The 25,897-nt window shown below is 40.8% G+C and overlaps 1 protein-coding gene across 1 annotated transcript; it reads right to left on the minus strand.

Annotated features, from left to right (window-relative positions):
- Positions 1 to 13,426: 13,426 nt before the first annotated feature.
- On the minus strand, positions 13,427 to 13,912 carry LOC122754762 (small proline-rich protein 2D-like). Its single transcript, XM_044003226.1, has 2 exons — positions 13,857 to 13,912; positions 13,427 to 13,571 (listed from the first exon to the last, which is right to left on the minus strand). Exons 1-2 carry the CDS (start codon positions 13,910 to 13,912, stop codon positions 13,427 to 13,429), a joined length of 201 nt encoding a protein of 66 aa, XP_043859161.1.
- Positions 13,913 to 25,897: the final 11,985 nt, after the last annotated feature.

Below are 25,897 nucleotides of genomic sequence, written 5' to 3' on the forward strand. Positions count from 1 at the left end.
TTGTCTTTATGTATCTCCTATGATGGTTCTATCAGTAGTAGTCTATGAGCTTTCTCTCCAAGTATTTGCAGTTTCTGCCATCTTTAGGCTCTAGCAAGGCTGAGTGTTATCCAACTATCTTCCAGAATGCTCCTGTGCTCTTTCAACATGGACACTGGATTTTAGCCCAGCATTACTAAAAGCATTCCTTCCACCTGCTCAGAGATGTCTTTGGAGTTTCTAATCTCCTAGGGGTAGGTGGAAGAGTTCTGGCCTCTGGTGTGACAACTTTTCTTTGTTTTGAGACAGCTTCCTGAATGAAGGATTCCACACTTTTACTTAGGATGATCACTAAATTACATATCCCAGAATCCCTTGGGCACCTGTGCAGATGAGTGCCTGGGGATGAGGGCAGTATTTGCCCTAAGGGAAAGTTCATTGTCTCCCTGGTCTTTCTACATACATTTGGGTTATTTGTGCTTCAGAAAGTTCTGAAGTATAAATGTTTCCCTTATAGCACAAGGAAATTTCTTTTCCTTTGCATTTCTCATTTCTCTGATTTTGCTCCTTCTGGATTTCAGACTTTCACAGCTTAAAAGAAAACCTCCTTACCTATAAAATGAAGGTGTTATCATGTATGTTATGTCTCCATGAGGAGCAAATGAACTCATGTCCCTTAAGTGCTTTGCACCCCCTCAAGGCTCTATCTGAATACAAGCTATCAAGGTTATCCAAGAAAGATTATGAGCATTCTCATTTCAAGAACCATGTGGTAATGGGCACTTTCCCTAGTATTATTCCTTACCCTGCCACCTATTCCACCCTCTAACTGCCACCTCTTCTCCTTTGTTCTTTTTTTTTTTTTTGCAGGGCAATGAGGGTTAAATGACTTGCCTAGGGTCACACAGCTAGTAAGTGTCATGTGTCTGAGTCCGGATTTGAACTCAGGTAATCCTGACTCCAGGGCCAGTGCTCTATCCACTGCACCACCTAGCTGGCCCCTCTTCTTCTTTGTTCTTGGCCTAGATGGCACACTCTCCCCTTGGTCTCCTTATTCATGGAATAACTAACCCCTCTTCCCATGTTCCTAATTATTTCACTCTCCTTCAGAAGTCCTCATTTCCACACTCTTCTTTGCTCTTCTCATGTCCTACTCTATCTCCCACAATCTGAAAACTATTTTCAGAAGTCCAGAACAAATGCTCCATGTAACAGAAGAGATCTCTGCTTTCTTCCTGTTTTCTGTATTCCTCTTGCTACCAAAATTGTGTCTGGGCTTCCTTGAGACTCACTAGGTCTCACACATATGTGGCAGGCTTTAAATTAATGCTGGTGGGCTTCCATTTCTAGCCACAAAGTGAAGAAGCTTGGGATTGAGTCCAGGTACTACAATTCCAAGACTAGAGTTCTTACTTTTGAGCAGTATTCTCTGTGGTAGTGAAATTATGCTAGGTAATATATGTTGCGTCTAACATGTGAGGTACTTAGGTGACATAGTGGACAGAGCACTAGGCTTGGAGTAAAGAAAACCTGAGTTAGAATTCACCATCAGAAACTCATTACCTAGGGGCATCTAGGTGGTGCAGTGGATAAAGCACCGGCCCTGGATTCAGGAGTACCTGAGTTCAAATCCAGCCTCAGACACTTAACACTTACTAGCTGTGTGACCCTGGGCAAGTCATTTAACCCCCATTGCCCTGCAGAAGAAGAAGAAGAAGAAGAAGAAGAAGAAGAAGAAGAAGAAGAAGAAGAAGAAAGAAATTCATTACCTGTGTTATAACCCCAGAATAGGCCACTTTACCTCTGGAGGAGGTTGGGTGATGGGATCTTATAGAGAAGTTAATCTTTCTCAGCAGATAACTGCACATAGATAATTGGAGCTTTATGCCTCATACCTCTTATATCTTTATCATACCTCAAACCTCAAACATGTTTCTCAAAGAACACTCCTTCTTATTTCTGAGACCTGGGGCATGGGAATAAGGAGCACAGTCCACATGACTATCTGAATGGAATCTGGGACTTTGGATAGATTTCTGGCTCTCCTTTAATCAAGAGCATGATATGGAAGTCCAAAAGGCTAAAGCAACCCTGGGTGGCATTGAGAAAAGGAAGCCTCCAGGATTAAGCTGTTATCATTCCACCTTATTCCATCCTTATAAAATTATACTTCAAATTGTGAGTTCAGGACAGAGTTCTCTAATTAGAGAATAACACTGATAATGGAGAAAGCATCTGGAGGAGATCCAACATAGTGATACAGGATATCAAGACCATGACATATGAACATTAAAGAAAAGTTTTGGTGATGTTTATTTTGAAGAAGGGGAGTCTCAGGGGTTCATGACAGCTGTCTTCAAGAATACGATGGTCATTCACATGAAAAAGGAGTCACATTTGTTCTGTTTAGCACAGGAGGACAAAACAAAGAGGAATGTGTGGAAGGGGCAAAGAGGTAGCTTTAAGTTGTGGGTCAAGAAAAGTTTCTTAACACTTAGAATTATTCCCAAGAGTGAAATGGGTTGCCTTAGAAAGTTGTGGGTTCTCCTTCATTGGACTTCCTCAGGAAGAAAGTAAATGGTCATTTGTCAAATATCCTGTAGTGGAGATTTCTCATTGGGAGTTGACCTTGATAGCAACAGAGGTCCCTTTCAAGTCTAAAAAGCTGTGTTTCCATAAAAAAGTCATTGATTGAGAGCTAGCAAGGACTGGAGATATCACCTAGTCCAGCACCTTCATTTTACAGATGAAATAACTAAAGCAAAGAAAAATTAAGGGACTTGGGGGATAGACACGGTTAAGCAATGGGTTCAGAAATTGCATATGGATCTTCTCTTTCCAAATCTAGTGGTCTTACCACTATACTACTGCCTCATTGTTGTAGCATTAGGGCAAACATGGTGTATTTAACAATTTCGTTCCCCTTGAATTAATTCTGTATGTGTGGATTGTGTCTATCCAATTAGATTCCCTTAGCTCTCTTAAAGTGTGGAAGTTCTCTTTTTATTAGGAATTATATTCCCTCGATCCATTCTTTCCTCCATTTCAGTGTCCCCTAAAGCTATTTTCAGGGACAACACATTATTTTTTAGTTTGGAGACCACTCAATATGCCCATATGATAAAACTGTCTTGATTCCATCTAGATGAGCTAGAAGCTTTACCTGGAAAGTGATTTTTTTTTCCAGTTGGGATGATGCCAGACAGGAAATAAGCATGGTGTGATAGACTGAAAACCTGAAAGGACATTCAGAGCCAGTGATTCTGTGGAGCTGACAATGTTTCCATTTATCAACAGATGATTTTAGGCAGGGTGTGGACACTAAATCACCCAAACATTCCCCCACCCTGTGAAATGGGTCTCTCAAATTCCATCATTTTCATCACATTTGCAAGGGGTCAGGGATTTGTGGGTGACATCAGTAATTGCCAGGATTTCTCCATAGACCCAGAAGTATCAAGCTTGAGGAGAAGGAAGAGGAAGAACTTGTCCTTTGATCATCCTGCATTTTTAGTCAATGTGTTCCTGTAAATCCCATGTAACCTTGACCTGGGGCGTGGGGTGGGGAGAGGCAGGCAGAAATACAGTCAAAAGACTCATTATTGCTTCAAGGATAAAATAAAAAGTCTTCATCCTGGCATTTAATGCTGTCCACAGTCTTATATCATAGTATTTTACAACCTACCTTCCCCATTATAATCAAGCTAGTCTGCTGCTTATGCCCATTATACTATTTTCCATCTCTAATGACTGGATCTTTGAATAAGTGATATCTAAGGGTTAGAATATATTTCCTCCTCATTTCTTGCCAGAAGAATTCCCAGCTCCCTTAAAAGCACAGATAGGATGCCAACTCATACACCAGGTATTTCCTGGTGCTCCCACTTACTAGCATTCTCTTCCTTCTCAAAATCCCTTTGTATTTCTTATTTATTGACTTGTAAGTCAGTCAATCTATAAGTATCCATAAAGAAAGAATTATCTGGGGGCAGCTAGGTGGCGCAGTGGATAAAGCACCGGCCCTGGATTCAGGAGTTCCTGAGTTCAAATCCGGCCTCAGACACTTGACACTTACTAGCTGTGTGACCCTGGGCAAGTCACTTAACCCCCATTGCCCCGCAAAAAAAAAAAAAAAGAAAGAAAGAAAGAATTATCTGGCAGTCACTAAGCTAGGAATACAGAGAATGATCAATGACAGTCTCAAGAAGATCACAGTCTAATGGCAGAGATAATAGAAAACAACTATGCACAAGCAAACGACATAAAGGATAAATTATTAATAATCAGCTTAAGGGGCACTAAAACAAGGAGGATCAAGAAAGGCTTCCAAAGGGCAGCCAGGTGGCACAGTGGATAAAGCATCAGCCCTGAATTCAGAAGTACCTGAGTTCAAATCCAGCCTCAGACACTTGACACTTACTAGCTGTGTGACCCTGGGCAAGTTACTTAATCCCCATTGCCCTGCAAAAAAAAGAAAAAAAGAAAAAAAAGAAAGGCTTCCAGTGGAAGGTGGGATTTCTGTTGGCCCTTGAAGGAAACTAGGACAGCAATAAGGCAAGAATGAGGAGGGAGAGCACTAGTGTTTTTCCTCCCAGTGTGATGAAATCTCAGTGAAAACAGAGACAATTCAGTTTTCATCTTTGTAGCCCAGCACTGAACACAGGCTCTGACACATGGTACAGAGAATATACTTATCAAATATTTGCTGAACTAATTAGAATTGAGTTGTGGGTTCCAGTGATGGAAATATAGTATCCACAACTAGGAAGAAAATAACTCTATATTGCTTTTATCGGACAAAATTTGGAGAATTTTGTCAAGTTCTGGGCCCCATATTTTAGGAAAGACATTGTTAAACCAAAATATATGTAGGTGAAGACAGACAACACTCCAAATCATGTCTTATAAAGAATGGTTGAAAAACAAAAGATGTTTTCCCTGGAAAAGAGAGGAGGGCATTATGACTGGTCTCTAGTCTATGAGAGGGATAGCATGGAGAAGACACTTTCTATGATTCAATGGGTTTCTAAAGGTCAGGACCAGGAAAATGAATGAAAGATACAGAAAGAACAGGTTTCATTTCAATGAAAGAAAAAAATCTCAATAATCAGAGCAAGTCAACAAAGTTATTGGTTGTCCCAAGAGTCAGTCAGCAAGCATTTGAGTACCATCTATGTGCCAAGCATTGTGATAAACATTGGGAATTCAAAACCAGACTTTTAAAAATAGGCCCTGCTTTCAAAGTCCATCACCCAAGGTACAGATTGGTTGCAACTTACATTTAGTAAGAGTACCTAGGACAACAAAATTAGAGATCTTTGGGGTATTGAAGAAGGTGTGACTTACTGTGATAGACACTGAGAGAGAGACTAAGATTTACGAAGGAACAATCTCTACCCTCAAGAATCTGAAAACCAGAAAGACAAAATACACCAATGACCCTGGTCCAAAACAGAATATACTAAAGCCTCTGAGTGATCTGAAGGAGGATACATTACTACCATCTGGGAAATCTATGAAGGAATGGTGGGGAGAGGAAATACCAACTGAGTTAGGACTTGGAGCAAGGAAAGGATTTGAAGGACCATCAAAGGAACCATTGCATGCATAGGAGACTTTGTAAGAAAAGGTATAGTGGGGAGAAATGACTAGACAACTATGGGAAAATCTGCATAGTTAAGTTTGGAGGTCAGATAGCATTAATAAAGGGAAGTTTTATGAGAAAAGGCTTGAAATGGAGGTTGGAGCTCTGAGTATACTGGGCTTGGAATGTTAGGCTATTGACCTTAGATTATATTTAGTGGGAAATGTGGATTTGGTAAAGATTTTTTGCACAGGGAAATACTGCAAGCAAGCTGCACACAAGGAAGATTCACCTAGGAGCAATGTTAAAGAGGAAACTAGAGTAGGACTAGACTAGAAATTAGGTTTAACAATGACTACCCTGGCCTCCCTCCATAAAGGGTGAACTGTTACATTTTACTACTCTTTTGGGGTTCTCTCTTACCCTTTAGGGAGTTTGGGGGACATGTACTCTCTGCTATTGCCTCAAGGCTCAACTAACTTTGTTTATTCAATTTTGGGGCCCAAATGAACCCCAATTCCATTAAACTACTTAAAAGCCAGATTAACACTTACATAAGAATATTTATTTCAAAGGTATAGCAATCAGGCTAAAATCAGGCAGGAGTGTAACTTAACAATTTTACTACCTCATTCTTTGGGAATTGGAGAGGGATTAGGCTCATATCTTAACACTTCTTTTTAGAGCACAATCCCATCTAGTTCTAAGTCAAAATATGGCCTTGGGGTTTCCATCTGTCCTGGCATTCTATCTCTAACATTGCCATTGCTTGAGCAATTAGGTCTGGGGACTCTGCCACATGCACCTAGAACTGAAATGGGAGAAATGAAATAAACCAAAAATCCAAAATCTGATTCTTAGTGCTGGGCCATAGTACCTAAAAGGGGGTTGGGGAAGTTGGTCTTTACTCCACACCCTTCTCAGTGCAGAGTACCTAAGCTTTGGCTGATTGAGAATCTCACCCCCTGGACACTGCTAAGAGATGGCATGACTCTCTCCATGTGGTAGTTTCAAAGCCACCCCTGTTCCAGCAAAATAGCCAATGGGAAGAGGTGATCCTCTCTCTTGTAGCAAGCGAACACAGAATATTTTCTCGCAGTAGTAGAAATCTTCCTCCTCTGTACCTCCACCTTAGATGATCTGAATATGTACCAAAACTTGGTTTCTTAGGTGAGACTAGAAAATTGGAATTTGAATATTGCTTAGAAAGGATTGCTGTGCTCAAGAAAACAGGTGGTGAAAGGTTGAACTAGGGTGATGGTAGTTGCAATGGAATGGAGGAAATTGTTTTAGCAGCTATGGATGAATGAATGATCGATTGAATGAATAATGTTTATTAAGCTTTTACAAAATGTCAAGTAGTTTCCTATGACCTAGAGATACCATACATAACAAAGACAGTTCTTACCCTCAAGGAGCTTACATTCTAATGGGGGAAACAAGATATTTAGGAAAATGGTGGTCAAAGAAAAGAATTATGGCCTAGAAAGTCGCAAAATTGAAGGATAGAATAATCCATTCATATGCCCTTTGTCAAGGCACTTGTCATGTTGACTTGTTTTTGATTCTCAGAGCAAGACAGAAATCAGGAAAGTTTTAAATACTTGGGCAATAGTAGGAAGAGTACATGATCCCAAAGAGTGCTCAACCAAGAAATTTGGCTCCTTTCAAGCATGGTCTCTAGATATCTGGTTTGGTCCAATGGTTTGGAGAATTTTCCAATAGCAAGAGCACTTGGTGCTGATATAGAAGTACAATGGACAGGACTTGGCAAGTGACCCAACTATTTATAAGATCAGACTCCTTGAGGGAAGAGTTCATTGCTTTGTTGTCTCTGGATCTCCCACATTTAGCAAAGAACCATGTATATGCTCAACCCTCCCCATAAAAATACATTAGATATTAAGAAGGTGAGAGGGAGAAAAGGGTTAGAGCTTGTAAACGTATCTTATGACTCAAATTAATTTAATTATTATGAATTAAATGTTCTCAGGTGGGCACTATACACAAACTACCAAACCTTATATCATATCCCAAACATATTTTCCTAAGAGTATTCTTTCTGACTCACAGGGCTTGAGTCCAGGGCATAAGGAGCACAGACTGCACAACAAAATTACCCACTAATATTGATCACTATGGAATTTCTTCTTGGTGAGACCTCCCTGCAGAAGGCAGCCTCCTCTAAATCCCTCTTCTAGTTTCAAGAGGTTATGCTCCTGCTGAGGTTACAATATCCAGACACAGAGCATAAGAAAGTTCTTCTCAGGGCTTTCCTGCCTTCCTCTCTTTTCTCATTTGTTCCACATTCTTGAAATAACATCACCACACCACCTCAATCCCTGCCCATTAAAACCCTACTAACGGGCAGCTAAATGGCGCAGTGGATAAAGCACCGGCCCTGGATTCAGGAGGATCTGAGTTCAAATCCGGCTTCAGACACTTAACATTTACTAGCTGTGTGACCCTGGGCAAGTCACTTAACCCCAATTGCCTCACCAAAAAAAAAAAAAAAACCCTACTAACATGTCAATTCCAGTAGAAATGCTTCCATGAAACCTTCCTTTCCCCAGAAAAAAACTGATCGCTCCATTATCACATCTTCGAGTACTCTGACCTGCTCCTGTGATGGGGCCAGAGATCATTGTCACGGCAGTGATAGTGATAGGCAAGGGTTAACAGATCACCACAACCCCTCCAGAATGACAAAATTTCTTCCTGAAGTTTATAGGACCTTTGAGACAATTTGCATGGCCCATTGAGAGGCAAGATGGGAGCTGAAAAGGCCAGAAGATCTGCATCTCTTTAGTCTCCAGAACCAGTAAGACTCAGCAGGAATAAATAAGTTTGTGGGAGCAAAAAATCTGAACCCTGGAGCAAGGAAGAGGTTCCATGATTTTTTGCCTGCTATGAAGGCAATAGGAGAAAGGATTTTTATATTGAAGTCTACGGTCTTGACAACTTCCTGAGTGACCTTTTGTGTATCTTTTGTTTAACAAATGGATGCAGTTCAAATCTACCTGACCAAAAAAAAAAAAAAAAGGTGAAAATGGGCTAATCATTACCAAGGCATGTCAGCCTGAAATGATATCACAGAGTGATAGAGCAGTAAGACTCCCCAGGAAGGAAAAACAGACATAATATCAGGGTGTGTCTAGGAAAAAGGTATAACAGCAGATGACAGCTTCCCGTGGCTGTCAGGAGTCTCTCAGCAGAGAAGCAGTGAATGGAAGCTTGTGCTAGCCTGACACAATTAAGACTCTGGGATCATGCCAAGGGAGATGGCAGAAGCTGAGACATATAGCTGAGAGAGAGCAACACGGAAACCCAGATTAGACAGATGTTTCATACACAGTGCAGTCCTTCCTCATCCTAGGCAAAGCATGAGTTTGCTGAGGAGTTGACTCACAGAACAAGATTTGGTAGGAGATTATTCCCATGTGAGAATTAGAAAACTGAAACTGATTCTGTTCCTATATTGCTCTTATTATTTAACTAGCTAATTTTTCCTAATGAGATGCTTTACTTTTTCACTTGGGGTTTCTGACTGTTCTATTGTTAGTAAATGGACTAGATAAGGGTTTGAGTAGAATATTAGCCCCTACATTGAGCCAAAGTAGTGATGAAATTCCAGAGTTGAGTGGTATTCCATTTATATTCTCCTGTATCATGTGTGTGATGTTTATTTATACATACACATAAAAATATACATGTATGTATATATACATGAATATAAATATCATTCATTCTGGACTATAATCCTTTAGGACAGTTTTACTTCTAGCATAAACCTTTATGTGTCATTTATCACTGGTCAGAGAATTCTGTTTAAAACATTTCCTCTGAAAGAATATTTTGCTTCCATTAATAACATCCTGCTATAGGAAAAGGGAAATCTGAGCTCCTGAGGGCAACTAGAAACCATAAGGGTGGGGAGTGCATGGTTCTAGAGAGGATATTGTATGGCAAATGGGAATGAAAATTATCAAGAAAAGAGTAGGGAGCAGAACTAGACCATGTGATTTGAGACACAGAAAAAGTTCTACCATAGGAGAAAGAATTCTATTCTCACTGATTCTCATATGATTTGTTTATTTCTAAGCATGAGACACAACAGAAAAAAAATGGTGGGTAGGGTTTTGAGGGACAAAATGTGTATGGCAATATCATAAAAATTGGTTTTAATTACCTCAAAATTGGTATTTTAGAAGGTTTACTTACATGAAGAAAATAAGGAGGCTAAAAGATGTACTAAATGAGTATATGGACTTTGACTCCAAGAATAGAGTTTTGAATAGACAGAAAAAGAAAAGAATTAATGGGGGAAAAACAAGGTAAAAATGCTTCTTAGAAAAGGGCAGGGGAAAGGGGGAAGAATTTCATAATCTCTTACTCCACACAAGAAAACCTCTGAGGATAGAATCCAAGTCATTCCCCAATTGAGAAATGGTCAAAGGATATGAACAGGCAGTTTTCTGATGAAGAAACCAAAGCTATCTATTCCCATATGAAAAAATGCTCTAAATCTCTAATGATTAGAGAGATGCAAATTAAAACAACTCTAAGGTACCACCTGACACCTATCAGATTGACTAAAATGACAAAAAAGGAAGATAATAAATGTTGGAGAAGCTGTGGGAAAATTGGAACACTAATGCATTGTTGGTGGAGCTGTGAACTGATCCAACCATTCTGGAGAGCAATTTGGAATTATGCCCAAAGGGCGATAAAGCTGTGCATACCCTTTGATCCAGCAATTCCACTTTTAGGTCTTTTTCCCAAAGAAATCATGGAAGGGGGAAAGGGACCCACATGTACAAAAATATTTATAGCTGCTCTTTACGTGGTAGCAAGGAATTGGAAGTTAAGAGGGTGCCCATCCATTGGGGAATGGCTGGACAAGTTGTGGTATATGAATACAATGGAATACTATTGTGCTGTAAGAAATGATGAGCAGGAGGAGTTCAGAGAAACCTGGAGGGTCTTCCGTGAGCTGGTGATGAGTGAGATGAGCAGAACCAGAAGAACATTGTACACAGTATCATCAACATTGAGTGTTGACCTACTCTGATGGACTATATTCTTCTTACCAATGCAATGGTACAGAAGAGTTCCAGGGAACTCATGATAGAAGAGGATCTCCAAATCCAAGAAAAACAAAAAAGAACTATGGAGTATAGATGCTGATTGAATCATACTATTTCTTTTGTTTTGGGTGCTGTTGGGTTTTTTTTTCTATTTTGGGGTTTTGCATCACTGCTCTGATTTTTTCTCTTGTAACAGGATTAATGCAGAAATAGGATTAATGTTATTATGTGTATATATATATATATCTGTCTATACATATATGGATATGATATATAGGTATATAGATATAACCTATATCAGATTACCTGCTGTCTAGGGGAGGGGGGAGGGAGGGAGAAAAATCTGAAATTGTAAAGCTTGTATAAACAAAAGTTGAGAACTATCTTTACATGTAACGGAAAAAATAAAATACCTTATATGTAAAAAAAAAACAAACCCTCTGAGGATGAAACACACACCTACAACCTACATTGTAAAATAAAGGCTTGTTGAAGGAATGTACAAATCTTGCCATTTTCTCTCAGATTTTCCTCCAGATTTCTCTGGTCAGGGGTATTAAAATACTATCTAAACCAAATATCTATCCCTTCCTGGTCACCAGATTTTGCCATTGTCCAGAGACTCAGCACATTTCTAGGAAGAGCTCACTTTGAATTACCACACTTGGACCCAGAATATGTTTAAAGGCCAGTTGAGCCAGTTCTATCATGTAAATGATAAGAAGATCAAAGACAAGAGGCTAAGCTACTCCCCAAGCAACCCCAAAATCAGGAAGAAGCAAGATTTGAACTTAGGTCATCAGACCACAAAGTCAGTGCTCATTTTTCCCCCAATTCATTTTCAACCAGTAGAACTGAGGCTTTTTAATAGAGAGGTGATGAACTCTCTCTCTCTCTCTCTCTCTCTGTATATATTTGCACACACATACATTCATATATTGCTATATATATATATATGCAAATACATATGTATATATGTATATGTGTGCACATACATATACACCCCTTCTATATATGTGCATGTATGCATACACACATATATGCCCCCTATTTCTGTGTGTGCATATATGTATATATATATATATATTTACAGTATAGTATAGTATATATACTATAGTACAGTTTGGAAGTATATTCATATAGCATAGCATAGTACAGTATAGTAGTATAGTATAACAGTACAGTAAAATATAGTACAGTATAATATAATAAGTATAGTATAGTGTAGTATAGTAAGTATAGTATAGTACAATGTAGTATAGTATAATATTTAAGTATACTATAGTATAGTTAGTATAGTATAATATACATCCTGGTGCATGTAGCATAGTATAGTACAGTATAAAGTACAGTATAGTAAGTATAGTATAGTATACATCCTGGTATATATAACATAATGTAGCATAGTATAGTATACTGTACTATACTGTACTATACTATACTTACTATACTATACTATACTATACTATACTATACTATACTATACTATACTATACTATACTATACTATATATGGGTGTACACACATATCTCAATTATATATAATATGCTACATTTATATATACATATATAGATATAGATATGGAAAAGGTCACTGGGGATTTGTTTAGATACAGTATAAGGAAAAGAAGGTAATAAATAGGTATATAGCATCTACTATGTGCCTGGCACAGTGGGAAATGTTTTTCAAATCTCATTTGATCATCACAGCTCTGAAAAATAGGTGGTGCAAGAGAGGAAAATAGAGGTTGAGTGACATGGCCAGGGTCACATAGCCAGTAAGTGTCTAAGACTGGATTTGAGCTCAGGTCTTCATGACTCCAGACCCAGACCTCTATCCTGTATAACACCTAGCTGTGTATAGAAACCCCTGTTTGTAGTAGGAGGGTTGTTTTTCTTGCCTTCTCAAGTGATGGTGGCATGGGAGGAAGAGAATGTCAAACTGAAAATGGAATAAAATTCACTTTTTAAAAAATAGACCACAGGACATAGAAGCAAAGGATAGGGATTTGCATTCCATATCAAGCAACAATCCACTCTGTGACCTCAGACAAATCATACAACCTTTCAGTGTCTCAGTTTTCTCATCAGACCAACGGAGAGACTCATCTCAACCATGCCCACATCATGGGTTGTCAAAAATAAATGAGATAATAAGAGACATAAAGAACTTGAGAAGTAGGAAGTGATATAGATAGGAAAGTAAACTGTTCCTGTTATTCCCATTGATAGCCTAGACCTCACCATGAAACATGAATCTGGAAAGACACCACTTGCCAAATTGGGGTTGAAGGCTGGGAAGGAAAGGAAAAACAATTCAAGTCTCACCATGAAACATATGCTTTATTTGGGACAGTGGGAAGAGAGTTACAAGGGACCAGGGATGGAAACTACCCTCCCAGGTTACAGCCCAGAAAGGAGCTCATGCAGAGACAGGGGAGCCAAGGAGTCTGGTCCCTCGGAGGCGACTTTGCCCTGAAGTTCCAGGAAGCCTGCTATTGACTAAGTTGATCCTTTCTCTGCTGTCTCTCCTCCAGGGAGGTGGGGAGAAGGTGCTGGGAAGGAAGAGCGAGGTGGAAGTCTTGTTTCTGAAATGATTGTAGCTCCAGGAACAAAGGTTCTTCTCCCAGGGATTCCATACAAGGCAAAACAAGGTCAGAGGTGCATGGAGGTTCAAAGAGAAGAAAAGGGAGCCAAAGCCTCCACAAGGATGCTCACGCTCCCTGTTTCATGGTGCTGCCAGCATCTGATGCAGCATACTTCCTCTTGGGTAAGTACTACTTCTGGCAAGGTGGAGGGCATGGGGGACATTTCTGCTGGCACTGCTGTGGTGGGCATGGTTCAGGGCACCTAGGAGGACATGGCTCTGGGCACCTAGGAGGACATGGCTCTGGGCACCTAGGAGGACATGGTTCAGGGCACCTAGGAGGGCATGGCTCTGGGCACCTAGGAGGACATGGCTCTGGGCACCTAGGAGGACATGGTTCAGGGCACCTAGGAGGGCATGGCTCTGGGCCCCTAGGAGGGCATGGCTCTGGGTCCCTAGGAGGGCATGGCTCTGGGCACCTAGGAGGGCATGGCTCTGGGCACCTAGGAGGACATGGTTCAGGGCACCTAGGAGGGCATGGCTCTGGGCCCCTAGGAGGGCATGGCTCTGGGCACCTAGGAGGACATGGTTCAGGGCACTTAGGAGGGCATGGCTGTGACCAGTTGGGAGGTAGCTGGCAAGGCTGTTTGCATTGCTGCTGATTCTGGTAGGACATCTTTCCTGGATCTCAGTGTATCTGAAAGAAACAGACAGACAATAGTATTGAGAAAGGCCTGACCTCTCCTACTGAATTAGGTCATGATGTTAGAAGCCTCTTGGGCCAGTTTTGAGATTAGTCAAATGACCACTGCACCAGTAGTACATGACTGAAATGACTGACCGACAAGAATGACAAAAATAAGGATAATAATATCAGTGTTTAACTTACATCCTTCATGAACTATTACATGACGAAAGCTCCCTATGGAATATGGATAGGCTTTAGCCTTATCCAGACACTCACACCCTCCTCCAACATCTTGTTGTTCATTCACGTCCAACTCCTCCTGACCACCCTCCCCTTGGGGTTTTCTTGGCAAAGAGACTGGAGTCCTTTGCCATTTTCTACAGTGACCGTGAAGTCTCAAAGCCCAAGACTGAGAAGTACAAGCACAAGCAGTTACCTCCTCCTTGGAAAGGACTCTAATTCAGGAGAAGCTCTAGACCATTTCTGTATCAACTCAGCACCTGCTGAGTTCAGCTTGATCAGGACATAATAAGTTCTGGAGGGCCCAGAAACTCATAAGTAGCCTAGCCTAAGTTATGGGCAGGTAGGAGAGAATCAGACCACTGAAATCAGGGATCTTGGGAGAATCTTTATTATTCTTGTCTGGGTTCCAGATGAATTCCTTTGCCTTCTATTTTAACTGTTCATCCACTCACTGATCCCTCTAACCAATCCTTTCTGTCCTCAGTTTATTTTCCAAATGCTTGAGGGATCTATAGCCCACAATGGTAAAAATACACATATATATACACATACACATACACATACACATACATATGTGTATGTATCATCAACATGCTGTGTAACCCCTGTGTAACTCTGTCCACATTTCTATACCTATTGCCCCTTCTATAATATGAGGGTGTTGAATATGTGGTGTAGAGGAAGAAACAGTGGTCTGGAAGTTAGAAGAAATGAGTCTGAGTCAATCAATGAATCAACAAGCATTGAGTAAGCTCCTACTGTTTATCAGACACTGTGCTAATAAGCACTGGAGATACAAAGAAAGGCAAAAGCACTGCCCCTGCCCTTAAGGAGCTCACATGCTAATGGGGGAAGAAACATGTGAATAAACAGATACAAGGAAAGTTAATGAAAGGTAACTTTAGAGGAGAAGGTTTCTCTGGGCCTCTGGGTCCTCAGCTGAAAAATGATAGGACTGGACTAAATGACCTGTCACCTCCAATGTTACAAATAAATACCTGCTGATTGAATGCTCCATGGATCTATGGTTTCATAAATGATCAATAAGGCAGAAGACTGAAGTCACTGAAATTCTAGCTAATCCTATGAAAATCCAGATTGTCATCGTCACCAAAGTCACAAGGCCCATGACTGAAGCCCAGGGTTGGCGGGGGCAGGGGCAGGTTGTACCAAGAACTGTCCAGAGACAATACAAGGGGCCCCCAGACTTCCCCAGGAGCTCCCCCTCAGATGGATAACAATGATGGCCTAGGGAGAGATCCTGTGCTCCAAACATTGGATTCCTCTACAGAAGAATGGGGCAGGAAAGACTCTGACATGTCCCACAGCATCCTTGAAGTCAAGGCCCTTCCTAGACTTCTCTTGGGCCTCTTTATTTTCCTGTATGACCCAGTCTACAAGACCATCCACAGGAAAGCCAACTAAAATCACCAATACCAGTTGGCACCACCATTACCCTTCAACAGTCTTGCTCTAATTCCCCCTAATCAGACAAATAAACTCATGAACCTCACTTTTATCATAGGATTGAGACTCAGAGTGAAAAGAAATTCTAGAGGTCCTCTAATCTAATTCCCTTTTTTATTAGTGGGCAAACTGAGGCCCAGTGATTTGCCAAAGGGCATAGGGGGAGCCAAGATTTGAATCCAGGTCTTCTCACTATAAATCCAGACATGCCTTTCCAACATGCTGTTTCCATAACATATCACAGAATTTCAGTTTGAAAAGGATCTTGGAGGTCAACAGGAGTTAGAAGAGGCTTTAGTCATTATATTATACTAATGCTTCATTTTATAAATGAAAAAAAAATTGAGGCCAGGACAAAAGTGACTCGATAAAGGCCAGATAGCTGATTAGTACCAGATCTAAGACATACTCAGGTTTCCTCATTTATGACCAGAGCTCTTTAATCAATATTGCTCATTTCAGTATCAATTAGGATAGATCAAAAGTGGCCACAAGGACATCTCAGATTTGTAATATGAAATGATCCATTTATGGTGTTTCATAGAATGTATAAGCAGAAAAGGACCTTCAAGATCACCAATAGGCCAATAATGACCTTTGACAGAGGAGGAAACTGACCAAACGAGTGGAAGGGACATCTTTTAAGTCCCACAGCTCTTTAAAGGCAGAGACTAGAACCCAGACCCCAGGGCTGCTGATTCCCATATTAGGGCTCTCTCTCCACTCCACTAAACTGCCTCCTCTGCTCATCAGCCTCCAAGAGAAATCCCAGCCCCAATATTACCCCAGAGAAGCTCGGACTCACCAGATACTCCGATGCAGATGAGGAACAAGGTGATCAGTGGATGACTGCCGTGTCAGCAAGAGCCCCTTTATAGAGCTAGGAAGTCCTTCCCAGAGGAAATAGGGACAGCCCCAGACTCTGCCATCTCAATTATCTCCCAGACAAAAATGTAATCCACCTGCAATTTTGAAAATGCCTTGTCACACTCACCCTCATGAGCAGAACCTCCCTCTTTTGCAAGCCTCACTGGGGTAGCTGCCTGCCTGAATGATTCATCTGGGAATCTCTACCTTAACTGGAAATCATAGCCCCTTGATTAAATCTCAAGCATTCCTTGTCCCAGCTCAGGACATTGAAGTAGCTAAGGAAAAAAGGAAAAGGGAAAAGCCATGCCTTGTCATGGAAAGATCCTTCATTTGGAGTTCACAGATATGAGGGTCACAAATTACTTCAGTGGCCTTCCAGTCTAACTTATATGTGAAAGAAGTCATCACTATGACACAGTGGAATTTCTTTTTGTTTTGTTTTTGTTTGTTTTTGCGGGGTAATGGGGGTTAAGTGACTTGCCCAGGGTCACACAGCTAGTAAGTGTCAAGTGTCTAATGCTGGATTTGAATTCAGGTAATCCTGAATCCAGGGCCAGTGCTTTATCCACTGCACCACCTAGCTGCCCCCCACAATGGAATTTCTTGAAATCTGCTTTTCCCCCAGTCAAGGGTATATGGCATACTAAGCCCAAAGTTCCTACCCTTCTCTAACACAAATTCTAGGACAAAACAGGCAGCTCTCTCTCTCTCTCTCTCTCTCTCTCTCTCTCTCTCTCTCTCTCTCTCTCTCTCTCTTTCTCCTTCCCATCATTTCCATCTAAGCAGTCAGTTCTTTCCTGTCAGTAAGTTAGATGCTAGATGCTACGGGTTGGTTCCTCCACTTTTTGGTGGATGAAATTATCCTTAAAACCAGTCAAAAAGTTATCATCTGGGGGCAGCTAGGTGGCACAGTGGATAGAGCACCGGCCCTGGAGTCAGGAGGACCTGAGTTCAAATTTGGCCTCAGACACTTGACACTTACTAGCTGTGTGACCCTGGGCAGGTCATTTAACCCCAATTGCCCTGCAAAAAAGTTAAAAAAGTTATCATCTGCCATGTTTTTGGTCAGGGAGAGAGGTCAAATGGATCAGTCAATGAGCATTTATTAAGTACCTACTGTGAGCCCTGCACTGTGCTAAGGATAAAGAGAAAAAAGACAATCCCTGCCCTCAAAGACCTCAAAGGTGTGTAGTTAATTAAAGTCACCCCCATCACTATTAGATCATTTATCTGTGTGCCTCTGCTGCATGGGTTTATAAGCTGTAGTCTCTGGGCTTTCTTTTCAATGGACATCTGCCAGCATCACCACCTTTAGTCTCCAGCTAGGCTGAGTGTTCCTGTGCTCTCCTCAGGAGTGTTACAGTGTTCTTTCCAGCTGTGTACTATCAGCACGTGCACTAACACAACCCAGGATTGGCAAAGCCCTCTCCTCTTTAACTGCCTCAGAGCTTTGCCCCTGATCTTTATCACCTCCAGGTGATAGGTGGAAGAGGTACATACAGTCTCTTGATCAGGAGCAAGTTCCCTGAGAGATGTTCTACCTTTACTTCTGGTGATCACCTAGTTACAGATTCCTCTTGGGATCTTGTGCTGAGTGCCTGGGAATGAGAAGGATTTGTGCCCTAGGGGAAAGTTCATTGTCCCACCCCCTGACCCCCTAACCCCTACCTCCACCCCTGGTCTTTTCATATACACTTGGGCTATTCAAGCCTCAGGATATTCTAAGGTATGGAATACTTCCCTTATATCTGAAAGGCCTTTCCCTTAACATCACATTTTGTCTATTTTTGTCCCCTCTAATCTTTACCTTTACTAATCCTAAAGAGTCACCTCCTCACTTGTAAAATGAAAATATTAACCATATCATATCTCTCCCATGGGATTCTAGGCAGATCAAAGGAACCAGAATATGTGAAGTGCTTTTCATACCTTCATGAATATAAGCTAATCCGGGTAACTTTGAAAGGCCTGTCAGCATCTGGATTTGGAATGCTGTGATATTACAGCCACTTCTACCACAATGATTTACCTACCCAGACTGCTTTTGTCACACTCATATCCTCCATTGATCCTTGACCAGATTACACTCTCCCCTTGGCCTTTTTATCCCTGCAAGAAATGACACCTCTCCACTCCTTCAGGTTTATTTAAGTCCCTGTCTGAAGTCAAGGATTTTCTTTGCTCTTCTAACATTGTTCTCTGCTTCTTATACCCAAAGCTATTTCCAGGGATCTCTCTCCCAATAAGTGTTTCATATAACAGAAGACATTCCTGCTTTCTTCTTATGTGCATGCTAACAACTGTTCCTGTCAGGGTACTCGGAACAGTTGTTATTTAATCATTTTCAGTCATGTCCAACTCTCTGTGACCCCATTTGGGGCCTTCCTTGGCAAAGATACTGGAGTGGCTTACCATTTCCTTCTCCAGCTCATTTGACAGATGAGGAAACTAAGGCAAACAGGGTTAAGTGACTTGCCCAGGATAACACAACTAGTAAAATAGAATCAAGAAAATTTTAGCAGAGTGTCAGTTTGGATAGTCTCCTTCTCAAAGGTTAGAATAAACTGTCCCTTGACACAAAGGTCTTTAGTGGACACTGAATTAGAGGAAGAGGAGGATAGATAGGTGAGAACACCTAAAAAACAGATAATCCCTAGTCATAAAGATTTTAAGGAGGTAAACAGGGTTAAGTGACTTGCCCAGGGTCACATAGCTAGTGTCTGATGTTGGATTTGAACTCAGGTCTTCTTGACTCCAGGCCCAACACCAATTCTCTGCCCATGACTACTGAATGGCAAAACCAAAACTTGAATCAACCAAGCACTCCATCTCCAAGGCTGATTCTTTTACCACTCCACTATACCATGAGTGACTGTGTAATGCTCTTTGTCACAGTGAGTGTTCTGTGTAATTTAAGACACTTGGCTAACATAGGATAGAGTTCTGGACTTAGAGTCAAAAGGACCTGAGTTTTAATCCTTCTTTAGGCACTAATTAGCCATGCAAGTTAATTAAGCACTCTCAGTCTCAAATGGGCATAAAAATAGCATTTAGTTTCCAGAGTTTTTTTAAGTTTCAAAAGAAAATATGTGCAAAGTTCTTTGCTAACCTTTAAGTGCCATATAAGTATATCATATATAAATATAATAAATAATATGCATAAATGTTAATATGTATGTAAATATTAATACCAAAATACTCTATTCTTTTTGAAAAGCAGTAGTAATACCGTGCTGCCTTGGGGGTCACATTTTTATCCTCCTTTTAAGATCCCAAAACCATCTTCTGCCCTACCTGTCTTCTCAGATCACTAGACTTTGAGGCACAGTTACTCAGTCTCTCTTTTTCAATCCCTTTTTTTGACAGTCTCCCTACTCCCCCTCACTATACCCATGGCAGTGTACTATTCCTGCTTTAGGTCACCAAACTCAGCAACTGTCTTTTGTCTGTGTTTGTATCCCCGGTGCTTAGCACATTGACTGACACATAGTAGGTGCTTAATAAATATTGGTTGACTGATAGACTCAGATGACTTTGCCTCTGACACCTAGAAATTCATCCCCTTCATCCTGGGCTCCTCTTTGGTTTTGCTATCACCTGAATATTCAACCCAGCAAGCTCTGTCATATCCTTCTCCCCAGGGTGCTAACTCTGACCTACATTCTACAGGGAGCTTGGGTCCTCTTGGTAAGTTCTGAGTGCAACTCAGCATTCCAAATAGTGTTTCGAATTGTGCCAACCCTGTTTTGCAAAGCTCACTTGTTGCAAGATGAACAAATTCTTCCAGGACTCCAGGACTCATGATCTACAGCAGGTGCTCCCTATTGCTCTCTTAGGTCACAGGCAACCTGTGTTCCAAGGCCCTTATTCAATCAGCCCTTCAACTTTTCTTAGTGGTCCAATGGATAGACTACTGGGTCTGGAGCCAAGAAAATGCGAGTTCAAATCCAGCCTCAGACACTACCTGTGTGACCCTGGGCAAGTCATTTTATCCTGTTTGCCTCCCTAAGTTGTTTTTTTTTTTTTTATGACTAGGGAATGTGTATTTCTTATGTATTCTCATTTATCTTCCTCTTCCTCCAATTCATTATCCACTAAAGACCTCTGTGTCAAGGGACAGTTTATTCTAATCTTTGAGTAGGAGGTCATCCAAAATGACCCTCTGCTACAATTTTCTTGATTCCATCTACATGATACCATTTGGAATGATGACAGAGAGGCAATTATCATAATTTGGTACATGCAGAGCCTGAGGGGACCTTCAAGAATAATGAGGATGTAGAATTCAATATATTTCTTTTTTTCAACAGCTATCTTCTGGGCAGGGTGGTGACACTGAGTCACCCAAATATATCTCTACCCAGAGAAGCAGGTCTCTCACATTTCATAATTTTCAACACATCTATGAGGGATTATATGGCTTGATGATGACATAAATATATGCCATAATTTCTTCATGGAGTTGAACTTTCAAGCACTGGGAGAAGGAAGAGCCAAACCTTCTCAATATTTCATCCTGAATTTTTAGGCAGTTTCCTATAAATTACAAGTCACGTTGATAGGGGGTAAAAAAAACAGACAAAAAGTTCCTTATTGATTCTAGGAAAAAGCACAACTTCTTTAGCATGCTAGGTGGGACAGTAGATAGAGCACTGGGCTTGGAGTCAGGAAGGCCTGAGTTCAAATTTAGCCTCAGATACTTCCTAGCTATATGACTCTGAGCATGTCCCTTAATCCTCTTTGCCTCAGTTTCCTCACCTGTAAAATGAGGAGGAGAAGGAATTGGCAAACCACTCTGGCATCTCTGCCAAGAAAACCCCAAATTAGATCATAATGAGTTGGACACAACTAAGTTGATTGAACAACAACAGCTTAATGTCATAGTCCTCCACACTACTTACATTCTTCTTCCTAATAAAGCTTGTTTGCTACCTGTTCCCCATATATCTTGTTCCACTTCCCATCCCTGTATCTTTATATAAGCAATGCCCAGTATTTAGGGTATTCCTTCACCTCTGTACCATGGATTTCCTATCTCCCTAAAAGTACAGCTCAGATGTCAACTCCTACATGATGCCTTCTGTGATACCTCCCATTGTTGGCCCTCTCTCTCTTAAAACTACTATTTCTTTTGTTGTTGTTGTTGTTGTTGTTGTTGTTTTGGGGATTTTTTTGTTTTTTTGGTGGGGCAGTGGGGGTTAAGTGACTTGCCCAGGGTCACACAGCTAGTAAGTATCAAGTGTCGGAGGCCGGATTTGAACTCAGGTCCTCCTGAATCCAAGACCAGTGCTTTAACCACTGCACCATCTAGCTGCCCCTACTATTTCTTATTTATATATTTGTGTGAGTGTGTTGTATCCTCCAATTGTAATGAAAGCTCTTTGAATTCAGGAAATATTTAGTTTTTGTCTTTATATCACTAGCTCTTGGCACGAACTCTTTTACATGTTGTACATGGAACATGTTTAGTATATATTTGTTGCACTGATTGGAATGGAGTCTCAAGCTGTTATAATGAAAATGCAGTGCCCATAACAAGGAAGATAAGCATTCATTTTTACACTGCTTTAGTCAGACCACATCTAGAGGGTTTTGTTCAGTTCTGGGCTTCATAACTTAAGACTTTCCATTATGTTACACATTCAGATGAAGACAAACAAGATTAAACCATGCCCTGTGAGGGATGGTTGGGGGAAAAAATAGTTGTGTTTTTCCTGGAAAAGGCAGTGAGGGGATGATTGGCTTAAAATCCTTCAAAGGGTATCATGTTTAAGAGGGGTTAGATTATTTGGGGGGGAGGAGGGCCCAGAAATCAGAACCAGGAAAAATGAATGAGTGATATGGAAAGATATATTTCATCTTAACAAAGGGAGGAAATCCCAAAAATTAGAGCCACTTAACAATATGATTTGTTGCCCCATAAGTCACTGAACAAACATTTATTAAGTGCCTGAAAGGTTCCAGACCTTCAAAGTTCTGCAGATTCAAAGAAAGGTAAAAAAATAGTCACTATTCTCTAGGAACTCACAGTCTAATTGGGGGTATGATTTGCAAATGATTATTGTACAAACAAGATAAATATATAAGATAAATTGGAGAAAATTAATAGAGGGAGGACAATATGACTAAGGGAGATAGAAAATTATCTTTTGCTGGAGTGGTACAAGCAGATCTTGTATGATCACTTTTTAAGGCTTTTGTAGAAAGGTTGCTACATTGTTTGGGAGCCTGGACTAGATGGGCTCAAAGAAGCCTTCCAAATCTAAGATTATAGGATTCAACAAATGCTGTTTGTCCTTGACATATGTAGTAGTCTCATCACCAATTTCGCAGCCATGTATTGAATTCTTCTGCCAAAGCAGCAAGGTGGATTTTTGTTCACCTTTAAAGTCTATCAAGGGGGCAGCTAGATGGCACAGTAGATAAAGCACGGGCCCTGGATTCAGGAGGACCTGAGTTCAAATCCAACCTCAGACACTTGGCACTTACTAGCTATGTGACTCTGAGCAAGTCACTTAACCCTCATTGACCCTCAAAAAAAATAGAAAGAAAAATAAAGTCTATCAGCTAACAGACAGGTGGGTTGAAAACTGTTTTGTCAAAAAAAAAAAAAAGAAAGAAAGAAAAAAGAAAAAGGGAGGGGTTGGGGCATACTAGCAAAATTAGAGATCCTTGAGGTCAAATACTGAAATGTGCTAGAAACTGTACTTGACACTGGGGAAAAAATAAAGAGTTAAAAAGCAATCATCTCTACTGCCATGAATCTGACAACATAGTGTGTGTGGGAAGCGAGATGTGTACCTGAATAAGCAAAATACAACTTAGAATATGCTTAGGGCCTAAGAAAAGTGGTTAAGACAATTAGGTCTATAGCCCAAAGAGATCATAACAAAAGGGGAAAGGACCCACATGTACAAAAATATTTATAGCTGCTCTCTTTGTGGTAGCAAAGAATTAGAAATTGAGGGGATGCCCATCAGTTGGGGAATGACTAAACAAGTTGTGGTATATGAATGTAATGGAATATTATTGTGCTGTAAGAAACGATAAATGGGAGGATTTCAGAGAAACCTGGAAAGACTTACATGAATTGATGCTGAGTGAAATGAGCAGAACCAGGAGAACATTGTGCACAGTATCAACAGCATTGTGTGATGATCAACTGTGATAGACTTAACTCTTCTCAGCAATACAATGATCCAAGATAATTCCGAAGGACTCAAGATAGAAAATACTCTCTATATCCAGAAAAAAGAACTGTGGAATCTGGATACAGATTGAACCATATTGTTTCTACAATTTTTTTCTTTTTTGAGGTTTTTCCTTTTTGTTCTGATTCTTCTTTCACAACATGACGAATGCGGAAATATGTTTAATGTGATTGTACATATATAACATATATCAGATTGCTTGCCATCTTGGGGAGGGGGGGAGAGAGGAAAGGGATGGAGGGAGGAAAATTTGGAACTAGAAATCTTATAAAAACAAATGTTGAAAACTACCTCTGCATGTAACTGGAAAATAATAAAATGCTTTTATGATTTAAAAAATACAATTAAAAAATAAAGGTGGTTAAGAACAAAATTCTGCAGGAGATCTGAGGGAGGAAATAACAATACTAACTGAGGCATCAATGAAGGAAGAGTGGGTAGAGGAAGTTGTGCCTAAGGTACATCCTGAAAGAAGGAAAAAATTTCAATAGCAGCAGATGGGACTATTACATACATTTCAGATGATTTGTTCAATTTATGGAGGTGAGAAATGACAAGTATGGGGAAATTTGAATAGTCCAGTTTGTCAGGAATGTGGAGTCCTTGAAAGAAAGTTAAATGAGACATGGCTGGAAGGGGGGAGCTAGGTGGTGCAGTGGATGGAGCACCGACCCTGGATTCAGGAGGACCTGAGTTCAAATCCAGCCTCAGACACTTAACACATTCTAGATGTGTGACCCTGGGCAAGTCACTTAACTCTCATTGCTCCTCAAAAAAAATAAAAATACAACAAAGTTAAGGGGTAAGAGGAATACACTGCAAGAAAGGGAAAGGGAAAGGGAAAGGTAGACTGGAGAAAAGTAGCTCACATAAAAGAAATGAAAAAAAGCTTGTGGGGGGCAGCTAGATGGCAACAGTAGATAGAGCACCGGCCCTGGATTCAGCAGAACCTGAGTTCAAATCCGGCCTCAGACCCTTGACACTTACTAGCTGTGTGACCCTGGGCAAGTCACTTAATCCCAATTGCCTCACCAAAAAAAAAAAAAAAAAAAAAGCTTATGGAGGGGAGGGGAAGAGAGGGAAGGGGTGGGGGAGTGAGTGAACCTTAGTACCATCAGAAGTCACTCAAAGAGGGAATAACATACATGCTCAAGTGGGTATAGTAATATATTTTTCCCTGAGGGAAAGTGGGAGGGTAAGGAGATAAGGGGGGGAGGGGAAGGAAAGAAGGGCAGAGTGGGGGGTGGAGCAGTAAAAAACAAAACACTTTCCAGGAAGGTGAAGATGTTCTGCATAACTGCACATGTATGACTTATATTGAATTGCTTGATTTCATAGGGACAGTTGAGAAGGGAAGGAGGAAGAAAATTTAGAACACAGAATTAGCTCAAAGACCTTAATCTCACCAGAGTTGGCTCAAGGAGGGAATAACACACACCCAATTGGGAGGAGTAATCTATCTAACCCTGCAGGAAAGTAGAAGAGGATAAGAAGGAAAGGGAGAAAGAAGGGAGGACACAGTGGGGGAGGGGGAAGTCATAAGCAAAACACTTGAGGAGGAATAGGGTAAAAGAAGATAGAAAATAGAGTAAATATCATGGCAAGGCAAAGGATGGAGGGAAACAGTTATGATGACTGATCATAAAGGCAAAATGTATGGTACCTACTTTGCTGGCTATTGTGAAGAAAATTATTTGTCAAGTTTAAGGTCCTATATAAAAGTTATGATGAACAGGATGCTATCAGAAAAACCTGGAAACACTTACATGAACTGAAGCAGAGTGAAATGTACTGTATATAAAAGAATGGCAATAGTATAAGATGATTTGCTGGGAAGGACAACTTGCTAATTAACCAGCCAGCAGAACTTTGTGTGCTGTGGTAGTTCTTAGCTTAGATGAGCCTGCGCCCCTCCCCCACCTGGGCTTCCTGCTGCTCAAGATTTCTTCCTGGTTCTCTGCTGGGGTGGGATAGCCAAATTCCTCCTTAGGTCCTGCAGACATCCTGGTATTTTCCACACTCCCCTCCCCCCACCAGCCGTTCAGCCCTCTCACCCAGTCGTAAGCTTAGTTCCAAAAGACACTGGTGCTGCAGCTGATTCAGAGGCTTGGGGGGTAAGTTTCTCTGGCACAGTGTACCTAGGGTCTGTGTCGGTGTGATTGCTGGTTTGGACTCTTGCAGC

The sequence above is a fragment of the Dromiciops gliroides genome, chromosome 4 (genome assembly GCF_019393635.1).
Source record: "Dromiciops gliroides isolate mDroGli1 chromosome 4, mDroGli1.pri, whole genome shotgun sequence".
In the NCBI taxonomy this organism is placed as follows: domain Eukaryota; kingdom Metazoa; phylum Chordata; class Mammalia; order Microbiotheria; family Microbiotheriidae; genus Dromiciops; species Dromiciops gliroides.

What these genes read in the sequence shown, in the direction of transcription:
- LOC122754762 (XM_044003226.1), bottom strand. Translation starts at nt 13,912, where the DNA reads ATGTCCTACCAGAATCAGCAGCAATGCAAACAGCCTTGCCAGCTACCT. An exon ending in TGCCAGCTACCTCCCAACTG is followed by an intron (nt 13,572 to 13,856) that starts GTCACAGCCATG and finishes ATGCCCTCCTAG; the next exon opens with GTGCCCTGAACCATGTCCTC.